Source organism: Mus musculus, chromosome 5 (genome assembly GCF_000001635.26).
Source record: "Mus musculus strain C57BL/6J chromosome 5, GRCm38.p6 C57BL/6J".
NCBI classification, from domain to species: domain Eukaryota; kingdom Metazoa; phylum Chordata; class Mammalia; order Rodentia; family Muridae; genus Mus; species Mus musculus.
This window is the reverse complement of record NC_000071.6, coordinates 113,817,769-113,841,688: the sequence shown is the minus strand read 5'-3', so window position 1 is coordinate 113,841,688 and position 23,920 is coordinate 113,817,769. Positions and strand designations below refer to the sequence as shown.

Below are 23,920 nucleotides of genomic sequence, written 5' to 3'. Positions count from 1 at the left end.
CCCTCCCCCCAGACAGTGAACCAGACGCTGTCTGGGGAGAACTTACTTTTTTAAGGTTACTTCCCTCCCCGTACTTAACTTAGTGCTCCATGTCCTATCCAGAAACACTTTTGGTTGGGTCTTAAAGAATCAGTTAACTCTGAGTGTCCCTTTCTCCTTCCCACAAAGTAAACAATCCTGACATTGTCACTGGGTCATGGACAATAGGCGTGGTCAAGGGCACACTTTTCCTCGGGGTGAGGTGGGAGGTGATTGTTGCTCCTGTAGGCTCCTGCTAGCAGTCACCTGTGCACAGTGACAGCACCTTTCTGGAAGGCAGGCTCACAGCTGGGACCAGAATTGACTGTTCGTAGCTTAGACTTCTTACCTGAAAACTTCCCTCCGAAACACCAGCGGGATAGAAAGCAGAGGCTTTGAGGACTGAGAAGTGGCCCCCCAGTTCCTGGCCACACTCCCCTAACACTGTATGGCTATTTAGTCATTTAATAAAAAGACACTGAGTTAGAGACATATAATAATAATAATGATGATGATGTTGGGCTAGAGAGATGGCTCAGCAGTTAAGAGCCAACCACCCATAATGGGAAGCATTTATTTCATGTATGTGAGTGCACTGTAGCTGTCTTCAGATGCACCAGAAGAGGGTGTCAGATCTCATTACGGATGGTTGTGAGCCACCATGCAGTTGCAGGGATTTGAACTCAGGGCCTCTAGAAGAGCAGTCAGTGTTCTTAACCATCCCTCTAGCCCAAGATAACAAAAAAATAAAAAATTAAAAAAAAAAACCAGGGTAGTGTTTTGAGAAAAGGTCTCGCTCTACGGCTTTGCCTGGTGTAGAACTTACTTTGTGGACCAGGCTGGCTTTGAACTCTCAGAGATCGACCTGCCTCTACCTCCCCAGAGCTGGGACTAAAGGTGTGGGTACCTTGTTGGTATTTACATCTTAAAGTAGCAGGCGGAAACCCAAAGGAAGACTGTTGAGTGAGAAGAATTGTGAAATCAAAATCCCAGTGTCCATATACAGTCAGAACATGCTGGGGCTGGGCAGCCAGCTCAGCAGCTGAGGGCGTGTCCTGCCCTTGCAGAGGAACCAAGTTTTAGTTCCCAGTACCCACATTGGGTAGCTCACAACGGAGGATCCAACACCCACTTCTGGTTCCTGTAAGCACCTGAACTTTGCTGCACACATCCACAGAAAGATACACATAATCCAAAATAGAGTATGTTATTTTAATTTGAACATGCCGTACATTTCAGCCATCTTCCTGAATCCTGGGAGTTCTGCATGACAAAGACTGTTTTGCTATATCCTAAAATTCTGCTGTTTTAGTTTGTAATCCAGCTTGACCAAAGCCAGCCCAGGGAGGAAAGGGCTTGGTTTCCTCTTACAGTTTATCCATCATCCAGGAGTCAGGGCAGGAACTCAAGGCAGTGGGAACCTATTGGCGAAGGTCTCTAGTGGAGCAGTGACCCATCCAGTCCAGCAACGGCTAACACCTGAGGGAGAGACCAAGAATCCAATAGCTGTTCAGTGCATGAGGCTGGATGTCTCAGCTGGTCATTGGTCTACAGCAGAATTCTGAAGTAGGCCATAATGCCAATGAGAGAAGTCAGCAGCAGCCGGATATATGAGACCTGGGCCGAGCAGGCAGAAAGCAAAAGCTTCCTTCTTCCATGTCCTTTCTAGAGGCTGCTACTAGGTGTGGCCCAGATTTGGGGTGGGTCTTCCCACCTCAAATGATCCAATCACGAAACGTCCCTCTCAAGTGTGCCCGGCAGCTTGGGTTTTTAGTTAATCCAGATGACTGTGGTCAAGTTGGCATAAGAGTACCCATCACACGCCTGGAGGCAGGAATGGATGCAGAGGCCGGCAGGCATTGTTTACTGGCTCGCTCTGTTTATTTTCTTACACATCAGCACTGCCCATAACGGCTGGGCCCACTTACATTCTCAAACATGAGAATTCCCCCAGACTTGCCTACAGGCCGATCATACAGAATCCATGTTCTCAACTGAAAGTCCCCATCTCCCAAATGACTCTAGCTGGTGTCAGGTTGGCAAAGCTAGCCAGCACCAACTGGACACACAGACCTAACACTGTTCAAGTAGACTTGTTCCTTTCTCATTTGTTCCCAAGAAGGTGTGCTAAATATAAAACAATATAACTATATAATGACATAAACATCCCAACCACCTTTAAAATTTCAAATATTTAGCCGGGCGGTGGTGGTGCACGCCTTTAATCCCAGCACTTGGGAAGCAGAGGCAGGCAGATTTCTGAGTTCGAGGACAGCCTGGTCTACAAAAGTGAGTTCCAGGACAGCCAGGGCTATACAGAGAAACCCTGTCTCGAAAAACCAAAAAAAAAAAAAAAAAAGAATATTTAATAAGTCTCTATAAACTATCTAAAGTTGAGCTAGAGTTGGCTGGGGTTAGCTTGTACTTGAGCTGGGGTCCCAGCATCTACCTACCTCATACCCATATGTTAACGCCAGTCCCATAACCCTAATCCTGACCTCACCAGATACACAGGAGACACTCAAACATGCATGCAAGCAAAATACTCATACACAAAAAATATAAAATAGTAAATATTTTAAAACTAAGAAAAAAATCTGGGGGGCTGGTGAGATGGTTCAGGAGCTAAGAGCACTGACTGCTCTTCCAGAGGTCCTGAGTTCAATTCCCAGCAACCACATGGTGGCTCTCAACCATCTGTAATGGGATCTGGTGCCCTCTTCCTTCCGGTATGTCTGAAGACAGGGACAGTGTACTCATATACTTAAAGCTGAGGGGGTTGGGGGTGGGGAGAGAGAGAGAGAGAGAGAGATCTAAAGTCTCCTTTAAAGTTCAAAGACTCTAAAAATTCCAAAATCTCTAAACTTTGCAACGTCTCTGTAAAATTCCAGTCTCTTCAAAACACCATGGACCTCTGTAAAATCAAGATAAATACTTTTTTACTCCCAGAGGATGGAACCAGCACACAGTTGTGAAGGAATCAAAGCAAAATCAAAGTCTAAGTGTGGAAAGTTCAATGCTTGACCTCCGGGATCACTCATGGTCCTCTGGGCTCCACGGGACCCGGGCGGCTTGGCCAGCTCTGCCCTCTGCAGCAGACAACAGCTTGTCTCATAGGCTCAGGCCAGCTCCATGCCTCGGCTACTGCTTGCTGTCTGTGGTGGTGATTCCACAGTACGGACGTGGATCTCCAAGATGTTGGGGTCTTTGCTGCAACTGGGCTGCACCTCCACCCATAGCCTCTCCTGGGGGCCCTTCAGGGAGCCTGACCGTGCCACATGGTGCCAAGGCTCAGCTGCTCTCCATGACCCTTTGATGCTTTCAAAACCAGAACCACCTGGGAAACTCTTACACATTACCCAGTTTAGCGACCACAGACTTCTGTGTGCTGCCTCGGAGAAAATAGTTCCAAGGTTTATTTTATTTTACTTTTATTTTTGGGGGTTTTCAAGACAGGGTTTCTCTGTGTATCCCTGGCTGTCCTGGAACTCACTCTGTAGACCAGGCTGGCTTCTAACTCAGAAATCCACCTGTCTCTGCCTCCCAAGTGCTGGGATTAAAGGCGTGCGCCACCATGCCTGGCTCACAGATTTTTCTTTTTAAAGAGTTATTTATTTATTATATATAAGTACACTGTAGCTGTTTCAGACACACCAGAAGAGGGCTCGTCAGATCTCATTACAGATGAATGTGAGCCACCATGTCGTTGCTGAGACTTGAACTCAGAACCTTTGGAAGAGTAGTCAGTGCTCTTAACCTCGGAGCCATCTCTACAGCCCCAGAACCACAGATTCTTTTTTTTTTTTTTTGGTTTTTTGAGACAGGGTTTCTCTGTATAGCCCTGGCTGGCCTGGAACTCACTTTGTAGACCAGGCTGGCCTCGAACTCAGAAATCCGCCTGCCTCTGTCTCCCGAGTGATGGGATTAAAGGTGTGCGCCACCACGCCCGGCTAGAACCACACATTCTTAAAGCTCACTATATCAAATGATCCCATGAGAGTGTTCAAGGGACTCTGAAACTTCCCTCTGAAAGGTCACAAGCCAGAGGAGGAAAGCATTCAGGACCCAAACCTAAAGGGGGCATGTCAGATTCCAACAGTTCTCCCTCATGATGACTGCATGTGCAACTGAGACCCTGATGGATCTTCAGAGAAGGGCTGTGTGCATCAGCCAGTCTGGAAGGGTAGTCTGCCAAGCAGAACCTCCAGCTGGGTTAACCTTAGGAAGGTTGTAGGAGGCAAAGATTTCTGTGCGTGTCTTGTTTCTTTAGGAGTGAGTGTATGTGTGTGTCCTGTAGCCCACGATGCCCTCTATCTCAGAGCACCCCAGCCTCAGCCTCCCCATTGCTGGGTTTTGAATGCCTATCAGCATGCATGGCTTTGCCCTCCACACTAGAGAGCTTCAGGTGTGGGGAGAACCGTTGGCCACTCTCTGCTGCTGGAGGCGCCGCCCCAGTGAGCGGGAGAAGCGACCGCTCTGTCTGAGGAAATGATCTACGCTGCGGTCTCCAGTGTGCTGCCCATGTGGCATGCGGAATCTGGGGCTTGAAAGTGAACACCCTGACCCTGTGTTCCTGTTTGAGGTGGGGGAATAGAATCTGGTGAGTGGAGGGGGCAGTAGCCATTTCCCCTTCAGATGACTGGGATAAGCCTACAAGCCCCTGGAGTGGAAGGGGCTGGGAGTGGGGACGAAGCCCTCCCCTAGCTGGGCCTTTCAAAGCAAGGCACTGCTTTTTCTTACTCTATTTTATGAGACCTTTGTGTGCCCCCCAAGTCCCCCATTAGATGGAAAATCTTAGGAATATGTAGATGGGCAAAGACTATCTGACTGGTTTAAGTGTTTAAGGTTTATTTTTATTTTTGAATTATTGTTTGTGTATGAATCATTTGCATTTGCCTGCACATAGACTTGTGCATCACAGGCTTTCCTGGTATCTACACAGGCCAAAGGGGTGCGCTGGATCCCCTTAAACCAGGGTTACAGACAATTGTCAGATTGCCATGTGGGAGCTGGGGACTGAACTCGGGTCCTCTGCAAACCAGCCATTGCCGTCCTTCTCTCCAGACCTCTTATAATTCAACAAAACCAAACCATGCTGAAGTTTATCGGTGGTCTAGCCTGGGAACCAGAGGCTGTTTATAGGCCTGCTGAGAGAATTGTTACTTATCCCATGTGCTTGTCTTGGTGACCCTGAACATGAGTGTGGTTAGAAGGAGGACAGACTCAACGCACACACATCCTGCCAAGAATCCTGTCTGCCCTCTTAAACTTAAGTCATCTTTTTCCTTTCTGAAAGGTGAGGTTCTATGAATAGTGTGGACGCATCTGAGCCCAGGCATCAGGTCTACCAAGCCTGGAACTATCTCCAAGGCTAGAGTCCAGCCTGTTTCTTTGAGTTGATGGCTTTTAAAACTTATCTACCATGGAGCTAGAGAGATGGCTCAATGTGTGAAGTGCTTGCTGGCCAAGCTTGGGGACCTGGTTTAAATCCCCAGCCCCCACAGAGAGGTTGGGCATAGCAGTGTGTGCTGGGGCAAGGCGGAGACTTGAGTTCCCTAGGGCATGCAGGTCACCTACGCTATCAGAATCCTTGAGTTCCAGGTTCTGTGAGACTCAGTCTCTAAATAAGATAGCAAAGCCATGGAGGAAGGTACCAGGAGCGCCAGTGATACACAGACATGCTTGCAGATGAAACACACACATACAATTTTAAAAATTAAAAAACAAAGCCGGTCAGTGGGTAAGAGCACCTGACTGCTCTTCCGAAGGTCCAGAGTTCAAATCCCAGCAACCACATGGTGGCTCACAACCATCCGTAACAAGATCTGACTCCCTCTTCTGGAGTGTCTGAAGACAGCTACAATGTACTTACATATAATAAATAAATAAATCTTAAAAAAAAAAAAAAAAAAACAAAGCCGGGCGGTGGTGGCGCACGCCTTTAATCCCAGCACTTGGGAGGCAGAGGCAGGTGGATTTCTTTCTTTTTTTTTTTTTTTTTAAAGATTTATTTATTGGTTATATGTAAGTACACTGTAGCTGTCTTCAGACACTCCAGAAGAGGGAGTCAGATCTCGTTACAGATGGTTGTGAGCCACCATGTGGTTGCTGGGATTTGAACTCCGGACCTTCAGAAGAGCAGTCGGGTGCTCTTACCCACTGAGCCATCTCACCAGCCCGGCAGGTGGATTTCTGAGGCCAGCCTGGTCTACAAAGTGAGTTCCAAGACAGCCAGGGCTACACAGAGAAACCCTATCTCGAAAAAACCAAACCAAACCAAACCAAAACAGCTTTTTTTTAAAGCTCAGGCTGCACTGGGACTTAGTATCTGACCATCCATGAATTTCCAAGATTCCCTTAGTGACTGCTCGAGCCTGGCCAATGGAAGCTCAGGCCAGCTCTGTCTGCCCAGTGCTTCCTCCCTGTTTAATGAAGTCACTGGGTTTCAGTTTCCTCTCCCAACTAGTGCAAAGTGCAATTAAAGGCACGGGGCAGACATCACCATGGCATGCCCCTGAAACTCAGTGTGGCCAGGAACCTATGAGTCCTCCCCTCACCCCGTACCCCAAGTCAGCTAAAACAAGGAAGACTGAGTTGAGGGAGGGATAAATACTCAGGAGATGCTTGTCCACCAAGCAGAAGCCACAGATCCACTTTTGAGATGGGCTCTGTCAACAGTGACCACCGATGAGCACCAGAGAGCACCTGTCACCCAGCGAGCCCAGAAATAGACTTCAGTTCCCAGGCTAGCCCGCCACTGGTCTCCGGCACACATCAGGATTATAATTCCTGCCCCACACTCCAGGGGCTCATAAAGACACTGCATCCTCCCAAACTGGTCACAGCAGGTTGGGATGCAGGAAGGAGCTAAGATTCAGGCACTTTTATATAGCACTGTCTTTGCTACCTACCAGCAGATCACCCTGGGCAAGATACTTCACTCCTCTGGACCTGGTATTGCTTAGTTTCTTATCTCTACAATGGGGGCAGCAGTAGTACCTCCTTATGGGATAATTATAATGGTTAAAGAGTCCAGGGCAGCGCTTGGGAGACCTGAGCACCAACTATTTCTTAGTGCTAGGTTCTGTGTTAGGACAAAGAATTGCCACGCCAAGTAACATAGACATGGCTTTCCTCCCAAAGCTTCCAGGAAAACGGCACTCATCAAGCAGGAGCAGGACTGGGTGCTCTGGAATCATGGGGGAGAGATGTGACAATCCAGGAAGGCTTGGGGAAAGCACATGAACTAGGATCTAGTAAGTGGTGATTGTTGGCTAAAAGGAAGAACAAAAAAAAAAAAGTGCCCCAAGCAGAAGGTGCACAAGCCACAGCCACAGAGACAAATACTGTATTTGTAAATAAAGTTTTATTGAAACACAGTTTATCAGTGTGTTTATATAGCTGGTGTTATGACTTAACAGATCCACAGAAACAGTAAAATATACTGTCTGGTGCTGGAGAGATGGCTCAGTGGTTAAGAGCACTGACTGCTCTTCCAGAGGTCCTGAGTTCAATTCCCAGCAATCACATGGTGACTCACAACCATCTGTAACGGGATCTGATGCCCTCTTCTGGTGTGTCTGAAGACAGCTACAGTGTACTTAAAATAAGTAAATCTGAAGGAGGAGGAGGAGGAGGAGGAGGAGGAGGAGGAGGAGGAGGAGGGGAGGTCCTCTCCAGAGAAAGCTCTCTTGTAGGTAATGAGTTGCTCTCTGGGAGTTCATCCTGTAATTCCTGAACGGGCTGCCAGACCCTTCCAGAGTCCTCTACAGAGATCTGGAAACCAATAGGTTTGGTGCCGCAGGAAGGAACCAAGTTTGGAAAGGAGCCGTGGTTGGTAGGAAGCAGGTGGTCGGCTTGTAGGAAGCTGAGTCCGGTGTGTGTGGATGGGGGCGGGGAGGAGTCTATAGCCGCCTTGACCTCTTCAAGATCTCCTTGCTAGTTCTGACGTAAAGCCAGTGCTGGGGCTAACCCATCTCCACAGCTGAGGGTTAGCACACGTGAGGGCACACATGAGGGCTCTGGGTTCAATCAGTGGGACCTAAACAAATGAAACACATGAACATACACCAAGATGGGTATTTTAAAATATATGTGTATATTTAAAACAAAACAAAACAAACAAACAAAAAAACAAAGTCGGGGTGGGCAAAGGGAAGGGCTGCCCATACCACTTCTGGGGACAGCCACATGAACTCAACACCGATCAAACCCTCAACGCCCACACGACAGAGCTTTGCTGTTTACAGGTATCCCCCACACCCTTTCGTTTGTTTTGAAGCAGGGGCTCACTATAGCTTCCTGAAGTTCAGTATGAGGGAGGACCAGACTGTCCTCCGAGATTCACCGGCCTCTGCCTTCTGAGTGCTGGGATTAAAGGTGTGTGCCACAATGCCTGGCCCTGTTTGCGGTGTCTTTTTTTTTTTTTTTTTTTTACACACACACACACACACACACACACACACACACACACACACACACACACACAGGTGTAAAAATTAATAAAACAAGAAGCTTCAAGCTAGACAAGGTTCAGGAGCCCTGCCAAGAGTAATCAGAGACACAAAAGGAAAACCAAGATCCAATTGGCTTGGAAGATTCCCAGTGATTGATTATAACTGTCCTGGCTACTTCTGATTGGTCGGGTGCAAGTTCAGACTGTCTATAAGGAGCTCCAAGAAGAGACTATAAAGCTTTGCTGGTGTCTGTTTGCAAATTAAGCAGGGCCTGTCTGCCTGTGACCACCTGTCTGTCTGCTCAGGGTCTTTCAATCTGCCTCCTTTCAAGTTTGCTTTAACACGCACGGATATGGTTTTTAGCTCCTACGCCATATTTCACCAAGGGACATATTTCCATGGCGTGGGACTTACGTGTTTCCCCCAGTGTTCCCCCAGCTGCTGTCCCTGAGTGTGGTGGGGGAGTCTCCTGGGCTCCATTCCTAGAACTGCTCACTGTGAGCAGGTGTCAGGTGCAGGCGGATGTGGCTTTAAGGCCCCAGAGAAAACATGAACTGGAATCCAGGCCACAATGTAGCAACCTCTAGGAAGCAAGTCTCCCTGCCTGATGGACCCTGACAGGGCTGAAGGGCCGCTGCCCTCTACCACATAAGCAGGCTGGGGTGGAGCTGGGTGGAAGAGCGCCTGCCAGCATGCCAGACAAAGAACACTTGCAATTCCCTCCCAGGATGCTCACACTACAGCCCGGATCTGAGCCCTGATGCTGCAGCGGATCTGTCTGTTCAGGTGGGCTCAGCCATGGGCCCCGGTGTTGGCTTCTTAAGGCGGCTGAAAGGTCCTGATGTGGCTGAGTGGAGCCTTGTGTCTGTCTGTCTGTCTGTCTGTTTATCTGGTTGGTTGGGTTTGTTTTGTTTGTTTGCTTGCTTGCTTGATTTTAAACAGTTTTATTTTGTGTATTTATGTTTTGTGTTTATCTGTGCACACATATATGCATGTGTGAGAGAGAGAGAAAGAGAGAGAGAGAGAGAAACAGAGAGGCAGAGAGAGACAGAAAACAAAAGACAGAAAACGTCTTAAAGACTCAGCTCCAGATTCCAGGACTTGAACTCAGGTTATCAGGCTTTGGCCGCAAGCACCTTTATAGGCTGAGCCCTCTCATCAGCCTTGGTTTGTATTTTGAGGCAGCTATGTGACCCTGGTTGGCCTGGCACTGTATAACCCAGACTGGCCTCAGCCTTTCAAGTTCTGGGACGACAGGCACACACTACCTCACCCTCTGGCTTTTGTTTTTAAACAACTTTCATGCAAGGCAGGGTATGGCCTTCTCTCTACAAGAGTCCTGAGCCTGGCTTTGCAAAACTGCAGGGCAGACCCTGGAGGCTAATCCCTTTGTCCACTTCCAGATCCACACTGTGCATGCTTGACCTCCAGTCTTTACCTCATCTATCTCACCTCATCTCCTGCCTGACCCCGTAGCTCACCCTGGAGTGTCGCTTTTACTGGAGGGTATGTGGTCATGGTCTACCAGCCTGTTTACTGGCTGGCCTCACCATCCCATGGACAAGGGGGATTGTATGAGACCAAGGCTGCTGATCAACCTGAGATACAGGCAAAGGAAATCTGTTGGGCAAAGGAACAGATAAGGGAGAAATCCATTGGGGAATGACCCTCCCTGTCTGGCGAGTCCTTGACTGTTGGATTTTTCATGGAGCAGTTAAGACAGGGTCTTACTTTTTTGTTGGTTTGGTTTGGTTTGGTTTTTTGGTTTTTTGAGACAGGGTTTCTCTGTGTAGCCTTGGCTGTCCTGGAACTCACTCTGAGATCAGGCTGGCCTCAAACTTAGAAATCTGCCTGCCTCTGCCTCCCAAGTGCTGGGATTAAAGGTTCGAGCCACCACTGCCTGGCGAGTAACTTTAGCCCAGGCTAGCCTCAGACCCACAGTACTCTTCCTGCTTTGGCATCCCCACCACTAAGATTAAAAGTGAGAGCCACTACACCCAGTTATGTAGAACCCTGTGAGAGGAAAAGCCTCGTAGCCCCAGAGAAAGGAGGATCCTGAGGCCAAGCTGAGCTGTGGAGACGTGGAGAGGTTGGGGAGTATGCACAAGAATGCATGTGACTCACACACAAGCACATGTACAAACACACGTGTACATGCATGCACACACGTACACAAATGTGCATATACACATGTATACACACATGCACACATGAGCATGCACATGTACAAATGCATGCACATACACACATGAGCATACACATGTACAAATGCATGCACATACACACATACATACACACATGTGCACACAAGCACACACGTGTGCACACACCAGCATGCACACACACAAAAAACACTCTATGCATAAGCTCCAAAAAGGTGGGTGATTTGCAGTTCCTGCCCCTCTGCCTCCCATTCTCCATCTCCATTGAGACCCTCCCTCCCTTCTGTCTGGCCTTTGCCTCCATGGCAGGGGTTCTCTCTGGTTGCCTCTCTCCAGTTGCCCATAGAACAAGGCTGTGACTCTTCTCTGAGGTCTCATGTAGAGGTCCCCTCACAGTAAGCACCCCCCATACCTTCCTTGAACTTTCAAGATTGTTATCAGTCCCAACAAACCGCCATCACACTGCCCACCCAGCTTTAATCAGACTTGTCACCAAAGCTGTCACAAACAAGGGGGTGTGGGCGCGTCACGTGACCAGCCTGAGTAACCTCATTCTCGCTTCCTTCTTCCACACCCTGCCGTTGGGGGTTGGCGGGCAGATTGGGACCACAAGTGTCTGGCAGTGTGGACTGGGGCCCTGTCACTGAGGCAGAGTCGTTTGCTTCTGGGCCCTGAGGCAGCTGCCCCATGCTCTGTTGGGCACGGTAAGTCTGATTCGAAAAACCATGGGGAGTGGCTGGGGGCCCAAGGGACAAGGAGCCCGCCTTTGCAAGGTGCCTGGGCCCTTGTGAGTGGTGCTGACGTTCTGGGCCGAGGTCTCCCAGGAGACTTGGGCTTCTCCATCCTTAGCTGAAAATGCTCAGCTACTGCCTGTTTACCAGGCTGGCCTTGCAGTCTCTGTGTGGAGGCTCAGAGAAGCCCGGGTCCTCTGCCCTGAAACTATCCCACCCTTCCTCTCAACTGTGGGAAGCTCAAGGCCAGAGCTGAGACTGAGTCTGGACGAGTCGTGGAGTTTGTCTCAAGGTTGTTAAGGCATGAAACATTCTTTGGGATACTCTCTCTCTCTCCTCCTCTTCCCTCCCTCCCTCCCTCCCTCCCTCTCTCTCAAATCAGATATGGTCTCCATTTGTTCATAGGCTAGCCTGGAACTCTATGTAGCCCAGGCTAGCCTCTTGCCTTGGCCTCATGCTAGGGTTATATAGGGTTATATAGGTTATATGCACCACCATACCAGCCTTCTTGGATCTAAATTTTTATTTTCATTTATTATTATTTATTAACTATTATTTGCATATGAGCATATGGCATGGGCACTTGTGCGCATGAGCAGGCACATGAGTGTTATGCAGTATGTGTGGAGGTCAGAGAATAACTTGGGGGAGTCAGTTCTCTCCCACAGTGGGTTCTGGGAACTGAACTCAGGTCAGCAGGCTTCCCCAGCAAGCACTTTGACCCTCAGAGCCATCCAGCCTCCACTTTAATCCCTTTTTTCTTATTTATTTATTTATTTATTTATTTATTTATTTATTATATGTAAGTACACTGTAGCTGTCTTCAGACACTCCAGAAGAGCACATCAGATTTTGTTACAGATGGTTGTGAGCCACCATGTGGTTGCTGGGATTTGAACTCAGGACCTTTGGAAGAGCAGTCGGCAATCTTAACCGCTGAGTCATCTCACCAGCCCTGCCTTTTTTTTTTTCTTAATTAAATCAGATTGAGAAAACAGTACTTGTTCATAGGAAATTGTTTTTTTAAGTTGGTATTATCATTATCATTGCTATTATTTTATTATTATTATTAATTTTTTTCGAGACGGGATTTCTGTGTAGCCCTGGCTGTCCTGGAACTCACTATGTAGACCAGGCTAGCCTCAAACTCAGAAATCCACCTACCTCTGCCTCCCAAGTGCTAGGATTAAAGGCCTGTGCCACCACTGCCTGGCTTAGTCTTATTATTTTTAAAAGTTTTATGTGTGTGTTTTGAGAGCATGTCTCGAAGAAAAAAAAAGAGAGAGAGAAAGAAAGAGAAAGAGAGCATTCATGTCTGAGCATCACATGTGCGCAGTGCCTTATGAGGTACAGATGGATGTGAGCCTCCATGAGTGCTGGAGATCCTGGTCCTCTGAATGCTCTGAACTGCTGAGCCATCTCTTCCGGGCTCAGTGTTTTTGAGAAAATCGCACGTAGCCAAGGTTGGCCCCAAACATACCGTGTAGCCAAGGATGACCTTAATTCTGTGCCTCCATGTAGGCCTGTGCCTCTGCCACACCTGGTTCACTGATGCAGGAAATCTAGGCCAGAGCTTCATGCACGCCAGGAGAGCACACAGCCCACTGGCCACACCCCTAGTCCATCCTGGAGAGCTTGAACTTGGGAGCTAATGGAGACCCAAGCAGGTCCCATCCCCCCACGCCTGCAGATTTGTGTTGTCTTTGCTGAGTGAGGTTGGGGTTTGAGCCCAGGCTCTGTCGCAAGCTCAGCTCGCAAGCTCTGCAAGTGCTCTGCCTCTGAGCATACCCCCCCCCCACCCCCACTCTAAGCCCTTTGCCCCTCTAGCTGGAGATCAGCTCCTATTGTCCGGACTTCTCAGGGCTTCTGCTGGTCTCCTTTTCCCATAACTCATTTCCATCTGCGAGGGGCCTGGCCTCTTGGTGTCCAAGGGCTAGAGAGGTGGCTCTTCTGGGTGCCTCCGTTGGTACCACACCCTGTGGGGAGGTTCCTTCCTCACTAGCTTGGCCAGTAGCTAGAGAGCTGAAACTGGAAACTGGAAGGGACTGGGCCCTCCTGCTAAGATTTCCAGAAAACCTGGGTTAGGTGCTGGGTGGGTCACCAGAGGGGTTTGGGGGTTACCCAGAAAGATGGTCCTGGTGGATGGTGCTATTGTTTATAGGTAAAAAAAAAAAAAAAAAAAACAGGCTCTGAAGGGAGAGGCAGCTACATGTGATGACGTCATGACCAAGAAGGCACGGGGAGCTAGGATGTGGTGCAGGCCTTCTGGTTGCAGGACCCTGAACCCACGGGGACCAGGCCTCTCAGTCCCCTTTGCTGTATAGAGCAGAAAGCCGGTAGCGGAGGACACTAGCAGGAGACAGGCTGGCTGGGCCGTGTGCTATCCATGCCTCTTTAGAAAACCAGGGGAAACCTTCAGCTAATTTGCGCTAAACTGCAGGTCTCATCTGTTAGCTGGCCAATGCCCGGGGGTTCCAACAAGCCAAGCTCCAAGCTTGGTACCTGGAGTTAAGGAGCCCCCAGTTATCTAACCCTGTGCGTGTGGCCTTGCAAGGGGCCACGGGCTATTAAGTAGACACATGGGCTGTCTACTAGTAAAAAGTTGCAGGGCCCAGGAATGGAGACACACACTTTAAATCTCAAAACTTTCTAGAGGCAGAGACAGGAGCTCTCTATGAGTTTGAGGCCAGTCTGGTCTACATAGTAAGTTCCAGGCCAGCCAGGGACATATAGTGACACTGTGTCTATAGATAGATGGATGGGTAGATAGATGGATGGATGGATGGATGGATGGATGGATAGATAGATAGATAGATAGATAGATAGATAGATAGATAATAAGCCAAGTGTCAAGACACACAGCTCTAATCTCAGTACTTGGGAGTCAGAGGGAGGAGACTCAATAATTCAAGGTCATTTGGGGTTACAGCCAGTTGTAGGCTAGCCTGGGCTACATGAGCCTGCCTCGGAGCAACCCTAAAATGAAGTGGGAATTGTCCTCAATAGGTTGGCACAAAAGGCAGACACGTCGGTTGTCAAACACAAAGAACCTGGAGACAGCATGCGAGTGCAGGGCTGAGGGTCCAGAGCGCAGGTGGCCATGGTGCTGAGCTTAGGGGACTCATGGGTTCACTTGGAGTCTTAGGAAACAAACGTGTCAGGAAGGTCTGCAGAGTGGAAGATGCTGGACCAAGCCTTGATCGGCTCCAAGAACAGATGGTGTGGGGCTGAGACGGGCTCTGTGGGTATGTGTGTGTGTGTGTGTGTACGTGTGTGCCTGGCTTCAAGCTCCTGCTACTGGCCACCGGCTCTGGGTGCCCAGTGGACCCCAGGGTGACAGCTCCTATCCTACAATGGGGGATGCACCAAGGATTCACAGCTTTTGGAGCCATGCCCAGCCCGCAAGCCTCCCTTGGAACCTGTGACTCACAAACCTGAGGAGTCTGAGACTGAGGGCGGTGTCCAGGTCCTGCCCTAGAGACCATTGTCTGGGGATCTCAGTTCTCTAAGGAAGCCAAAGGCCAGTCACAGCCTGCTCCAAGGTTGGGGATTTCCCAGGACACGGCAGTGGTTAGTTAGCAGAGAGCCCCTTGCCCTAAATGCAAAATTCAAAATCATGACAATGAGCCATGCCTGGTTTTAGTACCAGCACTTAGGAGGCAGAGGCAGGTGGATCTCCATTAGTTCAAGACCAGCCTGGTCCACATAGTGAGTTTCCAGACAAGCCAGAGCCACATAGAGAAACCCTGTTTCATGATGGTGATGGTGATGATGGTGATCATGACGATGATGATGGTGGTGGTGGTGATGATGATAACTGACTTTTATGGAGCATTTGTGCTTGCTGAGCATCTCACAGGGGCCATCCCCCACTCACCCTCTGCAGCCCCACGGGGAGCTCTGCACACACTGACCCCCCAATCAATGTTATGATTTACGGCACTGTGAAAGCGACAGCCATTCCGGAGAACCCACACCCTGGGTTTTGAGTTCGATCTACCCTAGGCTATCGATTCTTATACCCTGTAGGCTGGTGTTAGACAAGGTTGCCTGGCTGCAGGCTAAGGTGAGCATTCCCAGCATGCTCTAGGTGGGCCTGGCTACTCTATGTGTCAGGCCAAGTGTGCTGATGTATTTCTTACACGCTCATGCTACCATGGACTTATAGGGACTAAACTCTATGGTAAACTGAGGCACAGCTATACTGGAAAAGACATCCATGGCTCTGAGGGGGAAAATCGAGTTGCCCAAGGTCACACAGCTTTTAGACTGTTTGATCTGATTCTCCACTCAGTGTTCCATCCACCAGGATATACTCCCCTCACGGGACCTGGGGTGCTGTGCCTCAGTCTTCCCTGGTTGTTGGTTTAGGGTTTGCTTCTCTTGGAGTCCGAGACTTTGAGATGATGTCCAAGGTCCAAGATTCATGGAGGAATTAGACCCCTAGAAGCCTGTTCTTCATAACCGTTCGGGGTTAGGGAGGTAGCTACGGGTTAGGGGTGAAGGGCAGGAAACAGGCAAGCATCAAGACAAGACAAGTCGGATGTGGCTGTCTTCAACCTCAGCTCAACCCAGCCCCAATTTGTTTTCCTGTCCTCTGAGGTGGGGAGGGGCAAGCCATCCCTCCAAGGCTTGGTTTCCTCATCTGTATCCTGAGGGTTCTGAGATCCACTGCTTCCCTGGGAGAAGATGGGGGAGCTCGTCTACAGAAGAACCCACCCATGGTGGAGGCATGATGTGGGTTTGACGAGAGTCCTTTACACTGGAGAGCACACAGGGACCGAAGGACATTTCCAGCAGCCGAGCTCCTGGAGGGTGGACTCCGATCTGCTGGCTGTGGGCGTGGCTCGCACTGGAGCCCCAAGAGTCCCTCCTTGCAGAGGACGGATGCTGCAGTGTCCCAGGGTCTGTCCGGTTGAGGTACACAGATGGCAGCAACTGGTCTGGTGTGGCCAGTGGCCCTGGTTTGTTGGAGAATGAGGGATTTCTGTGATGTATGACTTCTGGGTCAAGCTGGTCGCTCTGGCCAAGCCCAGGCACAGAGATTAGGGCGTTCTGAGGGAATCTCATCTCTTCCTTTTCCTGCACCGAGCAAATGCTCTACCGCAGAGGCACACCCCCCAGCCGGGAGGCATAGCTGTCCCCAGCTCTTGGTTTGTTTATTTATTTTTACACCTGAACCTCTTCCTGCCTCTGCCTTCCAAGTGCTGGGATTACAGCGATCCATCAGCACTCCTGGCGATATTTTTTTTTAAGAAATTATATTAATGAATGCATTTACTTATTTATGTGAGACAGGGTCTTGCTGTGTTGTCCAGGCTGGTCTCAAGCTCCCGGGCTGCAGCGGTCCTCCTGAGTGGATAGCACGCCTGGAGCCTCTACCCTGCACCTTCCTTCCCTCATCAGGGAAAGGCTCTGTGTCCTACGGTAGCAGCAAGCTTCATCTCCATGGCCCTCTGAGCCTGAGGCCTCCCTGTGTGCGTGTCCTCACAGAGGGTACTCCCTGATTCCTTCCCTTCAGAAGGTGACATCTGGGACATCTTTGAAGCACTCATTTTACATGTGAGGCAGCTGAGGGTCAGAAAGGGCGCTCAGAGTCACACAGTTGCTGTGTGGGGATGACTGTGGGACTCCGGCCAGTGCTGTCTTCACCTTAGGGCACCTGTGCGTGCAGGGGATTGTGGGTAGAACAGATAGCCACCTATGGAGAGAACCCCTTTGGGCTCCTGACTCTCAGACCCTCCAAACTACCTTGCCCCCAAAAACTCGCCTCTGTACTGCCCCAACCCCCTTCTTTCAGGAAGTGGTTGAGTCTCTACCTTCCAGGAACCAAGGGGAGTTGTGTGTGTTTGTGCGCGAAGAGTTGGTGTCGTAATGATGACATGGACTTCAGGCACTGGTGGTGGCTTCTTCCTGCATTGCCCTCCCCACCAGGAAAGTGGGGCAGACACAGGGGCCATGTATTCCTCCTCAGGAGAAACCCTGCTCAGAGAGGCAAGCATCTGTCTCCAGGTCACACAGCTTCTATCATGCAGTCTGGATCTCCCTGAGGGCCATGTCCTGGGGTAACTGTCCCTGCAAGTATCTTACTCTTTGTTTTCACCGTTTCTTTGTTAGATGTGATCAAGCCGGGTATGATGGTCCACACCTTAATCCTAGCACTGGGGAGGCAGAGGCAGGCAGATCTCTGTGAATTCAAGGCCATCTTGGTCTACAGAGTGAATTCCAGGATAGCCAGGACTGTGTAGAGAAACCCTGTCTCAAAACAACAACAACAACAACAAAAACCAAACAATAACAAAAAAGAAATCTCAAATGTAAATGAAGAAAATGCCTAAGAAAAAAATAAGAAAAAAATCTCATAAAGATGCAAGATAAAAAGTCAGTGCAAGGGCTGGAGAAGATGGCTCAGTGGTTAAGAGCACTAACAACTCTTTTGAAAGTCCTGAGTTCATATCCCAGCAACCACTTGATGTCTCACAACCATCTGGAATGGGATCCGATGCCCTCTTCTGGTGTGAAGACAGCTACAGTGTACTTACATATAATAAATAAATAAATCTTAAAAAAAAAAAGTCAGTACAATTGTAAGTAACCTGTGTAGGAGATCAGATTGAGCAAAGCAAAGAAGGGCCCTCAGGTAAGAGTCACCTGTCCCTCCCTCCTGCCTGGCAGTCACATAAGTAAAGGACACAGGAAGGGACAGGTCTGGATGGTGTCTGTTGCAGAGACACTATTGGAGCGGTTGTATCCTGCTATAGAGCACCAACCAATACGCAGAGCCCGCCACTTACCACCTTCCCTTTCAAGTTCACAGCCTCTCTTTTTCATTGTCACATGCATATATGCATGTGTATACACATTTATTCCTGAATACAACCCGCTCGGTCTGTATGATGTTACTTGCATGCATGTTTTCCAGGATGACTATTCGGTAGTGGGAGACCAGTCAGTGTGCTCTTTCTTGGGGAGACTTACTTGGTTCTCTGGATTTCAGCATTCCTTGGGCAAACCAGAAGAGTGCATTGGATCCCATTACAGATGGTTGTGAGCCACCATGGGGTTGCTGGGAATTGAACTCAGGACCTCTGGAACAGCAGTCAGTGCTCTTAACCACTGAGCCATCTCTCCGGCCTGTGCCTGCAGTTCTTGTGTAGGGCTGAGACCTTTTCCCATCCACTTTGGCACGTTTATTGGTGTCCTTCTTATTTAGCTCAAATATATCTTTTTTTTTTTTTTTTTTTTAAGGCAAAGACCTGAGGAGTGGCAAAGATTGTGTAGGGGCAGGGAAGGGACACCTGCTGGTCTGCTTATAACTTGTCCCCATGACACTGTGAATACCTAAAACAGACACTAAGGGCTGGTGAGATGGCTCAGCTGGTAAAGGTTTCTGCTGCCAAGCCTGATGATGAGAGTTCGAATCCCTGGACCCTCAGGAGAGAACCAACTCCTGCGGGTCGTCTTCTGACCTCCATCTACACACCATGGCTTGGGCATGCGCACAGGTGTGCACATACACATACAGATATGAAATAAATAAGACAAAGAAAACCCAGACATTAAGGAGAATTAAGGCAAAAATGTGAATGCGGGGGCTGGAGAGGAGCAGCTCCACCCTTGAGAACGCTGCCTGCTCTTGCAGAGGACCTGGGTTCAGCTCCCAGCACCCACATGGCAGTTCACAGCCACTTGTAAGTCCAGTGCCAGGGGTCTGATGCTCTCTTCTAACTGCTGAGGTCACTTCATACACATGGTGCACAGACAGGCAAAACACTTGTATACATAAAAGAAAAATAAAGCTTTCCTCCTCCTCCTCCTCCTCCTCCTCCTCCTCCTCCTCCTCCTCCTCCTCCTCCTTCTTCTTGTTTTTTTTTTTCAAGACAGGGTTTCTCTGTGTAGCCTTGGCTGTCCTGGAACTCACACTGTAGACCAGCCTTCCCTTGAACTCAGAAATCTGCCTGCCTCTGCCTCCCAAGTGCTGGCATTAAAGGCGTGTGCCACCACTGCCCAACAAAATAAAGCTTTCTTTTAAAAGAAAAGTGAATATAGTAAATAAAACTTTCTTTGCGGGCTGGAGAGATGGTTCAGTGGTTAAGAGAGCTGGCTGCTCTTCTAGAGGTCCTGAGTTCAATTCCCAGCAACCACATGGTGGCTCACAACCATCTGTAATGGGATCTGATGCCCCCTTCTGGTGTGTCTGAAGACAGCAACAGTGTACTCATATACTTAAATAAATAATTCTTTAAAAAAAAAAAAAAAAGAACTTTGTATGTGAGGTGGGGGGATTGCTCAGTGCGTCAAACCCCATTTCCTCCTGGTGGTGGTGGCGCACGCCTTCAATCCCAGCACTTGGGAGGCAGAGGCAGGTGGGTTTCTGAGTTTGAGGCCAGCCTGGTCTACAGAGTGAGTTCCGGGACAGCCAGGGATACACAGAGAAACCCTGTCTCGAAAAAACAAAACAAAACAAAATAAAACAAACAAACAAAACATTTTAACCCAACAACAAAACAAACAAAAAACAATAAAACAAACAAACAAAACCCCAACGGGTTGTTTTGGCCCACCAAATTTTTTTTCTATTCTTTTTGTTTACTTTTTATTTTTTAGAGACAGGGTTTCACTACATGATCTCTGTGATCCACCTGCCTCTGCCTCCAGAGAGCTGGTGTATCCTCTCATACCCTGCACAATTTTTCTTTTTCTTTTTTTTTTTTAATTTCATATTTTCAGGCTTTGGGAGTGGAGCCAGGGCCTCGCACACTCTCAGCCGGCTCTCTAACAGTCACAGCCCCTACTTGCTTCTGCTTTGAGGGGGTTGTTTCTTTGTGTGTGGGGGTGGGGTGGGGAGGGTTCGAAATGGGGTTTCATGTAGCCCAGGCTGGCCTCAAACTCACTATGCAGTTGGATGAGTTTGAACTCCTGAGCCTCCTGTTTCTGCCTCCCAAGTGTGATTACAAACATGTGTAACCATGCCCAGACCCTTCCGGCTTCTTTAAATCTTTTTAAAAATATATACATACATTTATTGCTCTTTCTCTCTCTCTCTTTCTTTCTTTCTTTCTTTCTTTCTTTCTTTCTTTCTTTCTTTCTTTCTTTCTTTCCTTCCTTCCTTCCTTCCTTCCTTCCTTCTCTCTCTCTCTCTCTCTCTCTCTCTCTCTCTCTTTCTTTCTTTCTTTCTTTCTTTCCCTTTCTCTTCTCTCTCTCTCCCTCTCTTTCTTTCTACATCCTGACCACGTTTTCCCCTCCCTCCTCTCTCTCTTCCCTTATATATATATATTTTTTTGTTCTTTTGAAACAGAATCTCATTGAGTTACACAGCCTGGCCTTGACCTCAGTCTATAGCTTGGCCTCCTGCAGTCCTGAGCTTAGTAGAAATATATTATTTTAGGGGTTGAGAGAAGGCTCAGTGGTTAAGAGCACTTGCTGTAGCTGGGCGTAGTGGCCCACGCCTTTAATCCTGACACTCGTCCTGAGTTCCAGGACAGCCAGAGCTACACAGAGAAACCTTGTCTCGAGAAAACAAAAGCAAAACAAAACAAGCACTTGCTGTTTGTCCAGAGGACCAGGGATTCCCAGCTCCGACAACTGTGTCTCCAGTTCCAGAGGATCCCACACCTTCCTCAGACACTGCATACACAGGATGCACAGACATCCAAGCAGGCCAAACACAAAAATAAATAGATTTTTTAAAAAAATGTATATTTAATCGCTGATCATGGTAGGTCCTACTTATAATCTCAGCGCTCAGGAGGTTGAGGCAGGAGGATCACTAGTTTAAGGACAGCTTAGGGAGAGACTCTTGTCTCAAAGATATAATAATTAAAATTAAAAATTAAATAAAGAGGGGGAAAAAAGAAAGAAAACAAAATTTAACTCAAACCTTACGGGAGGGTAAGGAACCTTCTCTGATGGTCGGTTGGCATTATTTGTGTGGATATGCACAAAGCTTCCAGCCAAGGGTCTCAACTCAGGAGATGTCTGCCGCCACCGTGCCTGCCCCAGACCAGGCCAGCACTGTCTTGAGGTCCTCGGTGGGGGCAGGCTAAACCATATCTCTGCTCCTGTCTCCTCAGGTACCATGTCCCCAAGCTTCCTTGTGCTGCTGACCATCTTGGGCCCTGGCAACAGCCTTCAGCTGCAGGACCCCTGGGGGCATGAAACCAAGGAAGCCCCGGGTCCTGTGCATCTCCGGGAACGGAGGCAGGTGGTTGGGGATGACGATTTTGAGGACCCTGACTATACGTATAACACAGACCCCCCAGAATTGCTGAAAAATGTCACCAACACCGTGGCTGCTCACCCTGAGCTGCCAACCACCGTGGTCATGCTAGAGAGAGATTCCACGAGCGCTGGAACCTCCGAGAGAGCCACTGAGAAGATTGCCACCACTGACCCTACTGCCCCAGGTACAGGAGGGACAGCTGTTGGGATGCTGAGCACAGACTCTGCCACACAGTGGAGTCTAACCTCAGTAGAGACCGTCCAACCAGCATCCACAGAGGTAGAGACCTCGCAGCCAGCACCCATGGAGGCAGAGACCTCGCAGCCAGCACCCATGGAGGCAGAGACCTCGCAGCCAGCACCCATGGAGGCAGAGACCTCGCAGCCAGCACCCATGGAGGCAGACACCTCGCAGCCAGCACCCATGGAGGCAGACACCTCAAAGCCAGCACCCACGGAGGCAGAGACCTCAAAGCCAGCACCCACGGAGGCAGAGACCTCTCAGCCAGCACCCAACGAGGCAGAGACCTCAAAACCAGCACCCACGGAGGCAGAGACCTCAAAACCAGCACCCACGGAGGCAGAGACCACCCAGCTTCCCAGGATTCAGGCTGTAAAAACTCTGTTTACAACGTCTGCAGCCACCGAAGTCCCTTCCACAGAACCTACCACCATGGAGACGGCGTCCACAGAGTCTAACGAGTCTACCATCTTCCTTGGGCCATCCGTGACTCACTTACCTGACAGCGGCCTGAAGAAAGGGCTGATTGTGACCCCTGGGAATTCACCTGCCCCAACCCTGCCAGGGAGTTCAGATCTCATCCCGGTGAAGCAATGTCTGCTGATTATCCTCATCTTGGCTTCTCTGGCCACCATCTTCCTCGTGTGCACAGTGGTGCTGGCGGTCCGTCTGTCCCGTAAGACCCACATGTACCCAGTGCGGAACTACTCCCCCACGGAGATGATCTGCATCTCGTCCCTGCTACCTGAGGGGGGAGACGGGGCCCCTGTCACAGCCAATGGGGGCCTGCCCAAGGTCCAGGACCTGAAGACAGAGCCCAGTGGGGACCGGGATGGGGACGACCTCACCCTGCACAGCTTCCTCCCTTAGACTCCCCTGCCTGCCCACCTAAGCGAGACCTTTGCTAGCTCCACTCTCACCCGCTGGTCACAGAGGTCATAGATCTGGGCTTCCTGGGTGAAATGTATTCACGGGAGTCTTTAGAGCGCCCACCGCTGTGTGTCTCCCTGCAGGTCACTGGATACCTGTCCTTGCGTTCTCCAGAAAGACTCAGCTCCCTTATTCCACTCCCAAAAGCTACTCTGTTGGTTGCCATGGTAACCCGGTAAGAGAGGAGCTTTGTGGGAGGCCGCCATGTCTGCTTCTCTGATTCCAGTGGCAGGTAGCCTGGCTTTCCCAGGTCCCTGGCTTGGAGGGATGGTCCTTCCTTTGGGCCCGTGTGAACCAACGAGTTTCCGTACAGTGACAGAATGACCTCGCGCTGCGGCCTGGCCCAGCACAGGCATCCAATAAACATATTATAATAAACGATAGCTGAGTCCTTCATGTGCCTAGGCTGCCATCTCCAGCCCTCCCGGAGGGCGCTTAGACCATTGTCCACACCGCTCTTAGACATCTAATACATGCTTGGGCAACTGCAAGGGGCACTGGAGGGTTTAAGCGACACGTGGTAGGTAGCATATGCCCATCACCCAAGCAGTACAGGAGTTCAAGGTCATCCTTGGCTCGTTAACTGCCTGGGCTACATGAGACCCTGTCTCCGAGAAAACTAAAGCTGGGTCTGGCTGGCTGGCTCAGCCGGTGAAGGTGCTTGCTGCTACGCCTCATGGCCTAAGCTCCAGGGGGGCCCTCATGGTGGAAGGAGAAGGCTGACTCTCCAAAACTGTTCTCTGGCATCCATACTCACAGGTAAATATGAACACAACTACACAAGCTAGAGAACTTTATTGAATCTACCCTTTCCAAGGTGGGTCAAAGGAGGAAGGTCCCTTTGGTGTTGGCCAATTTCTTTTTAAAGATTTATTTATGTTTATGAGTATGCTGTCACTGTCTTCAGACACAGCAGAAGAGGGCATCGGATCCCATTACAGACTTGAGCCACCCCGTGGGTACTGGGAATTGAACTCAGGAACTCTGGAAGAGCAGTCAGTGCTCTTAACAGCTGAGCCATCCCTTCAGCAGCCCTGTCAGATTTTTTTTTTTAATCACCAAAGAGATTTTATTCAAGTTTCTAACACAAATGAGTTATTTTGGTTTTGAATTACAGAACTAAGTCCAAACTGAAAACAAATAGTTTCTCTTTTATGTTTG

The 23,920-nt window shown here is 49.3% G+C and overlaps 1 protein-coding gene across 2 annotated transcripts; it reads left to right on the top strand.

Moving 5' to 3' along the window:
- Window positions 1-9,160: 9,160 nt before the first annotated feature.
- Selplg (selectin, platelet (p-selectin) ligand) lies at window positions 9,161-23,891 on the top strand. Of its 2 annotated transcripts, none has more exons than XM_006530229.4 (2): window positions 9,161-9,260; window positions 21,441-23,140. In XM_006530229.4, the coding sequence occupies exon 2, from the start codon at window positions 21,446-21,448 to the stop codon at window positions 22,697-22,699; it is 1,254 nt and encodes a 417-aa protein (XP_006530292.1). In that variant the 5' UTR covers window positions 9,161-9,260; window positions 21,441-21,445; the 3' UTR covers window positions 22,700-23,140. The 2 variants fall into 2 exon arrangements, with proteins under 2 accessions (XP_006530292.1, NP_033177.3); NM_009151.3 differs by lacking the exon at window positions 9,161-9,260 and adding an exon at window positions 11,188-11,340 and having other exon boundaries at window positions 21,441-23,891.
- Window positions 23,892-23,920: the final 29 nt, after the last annotated feature.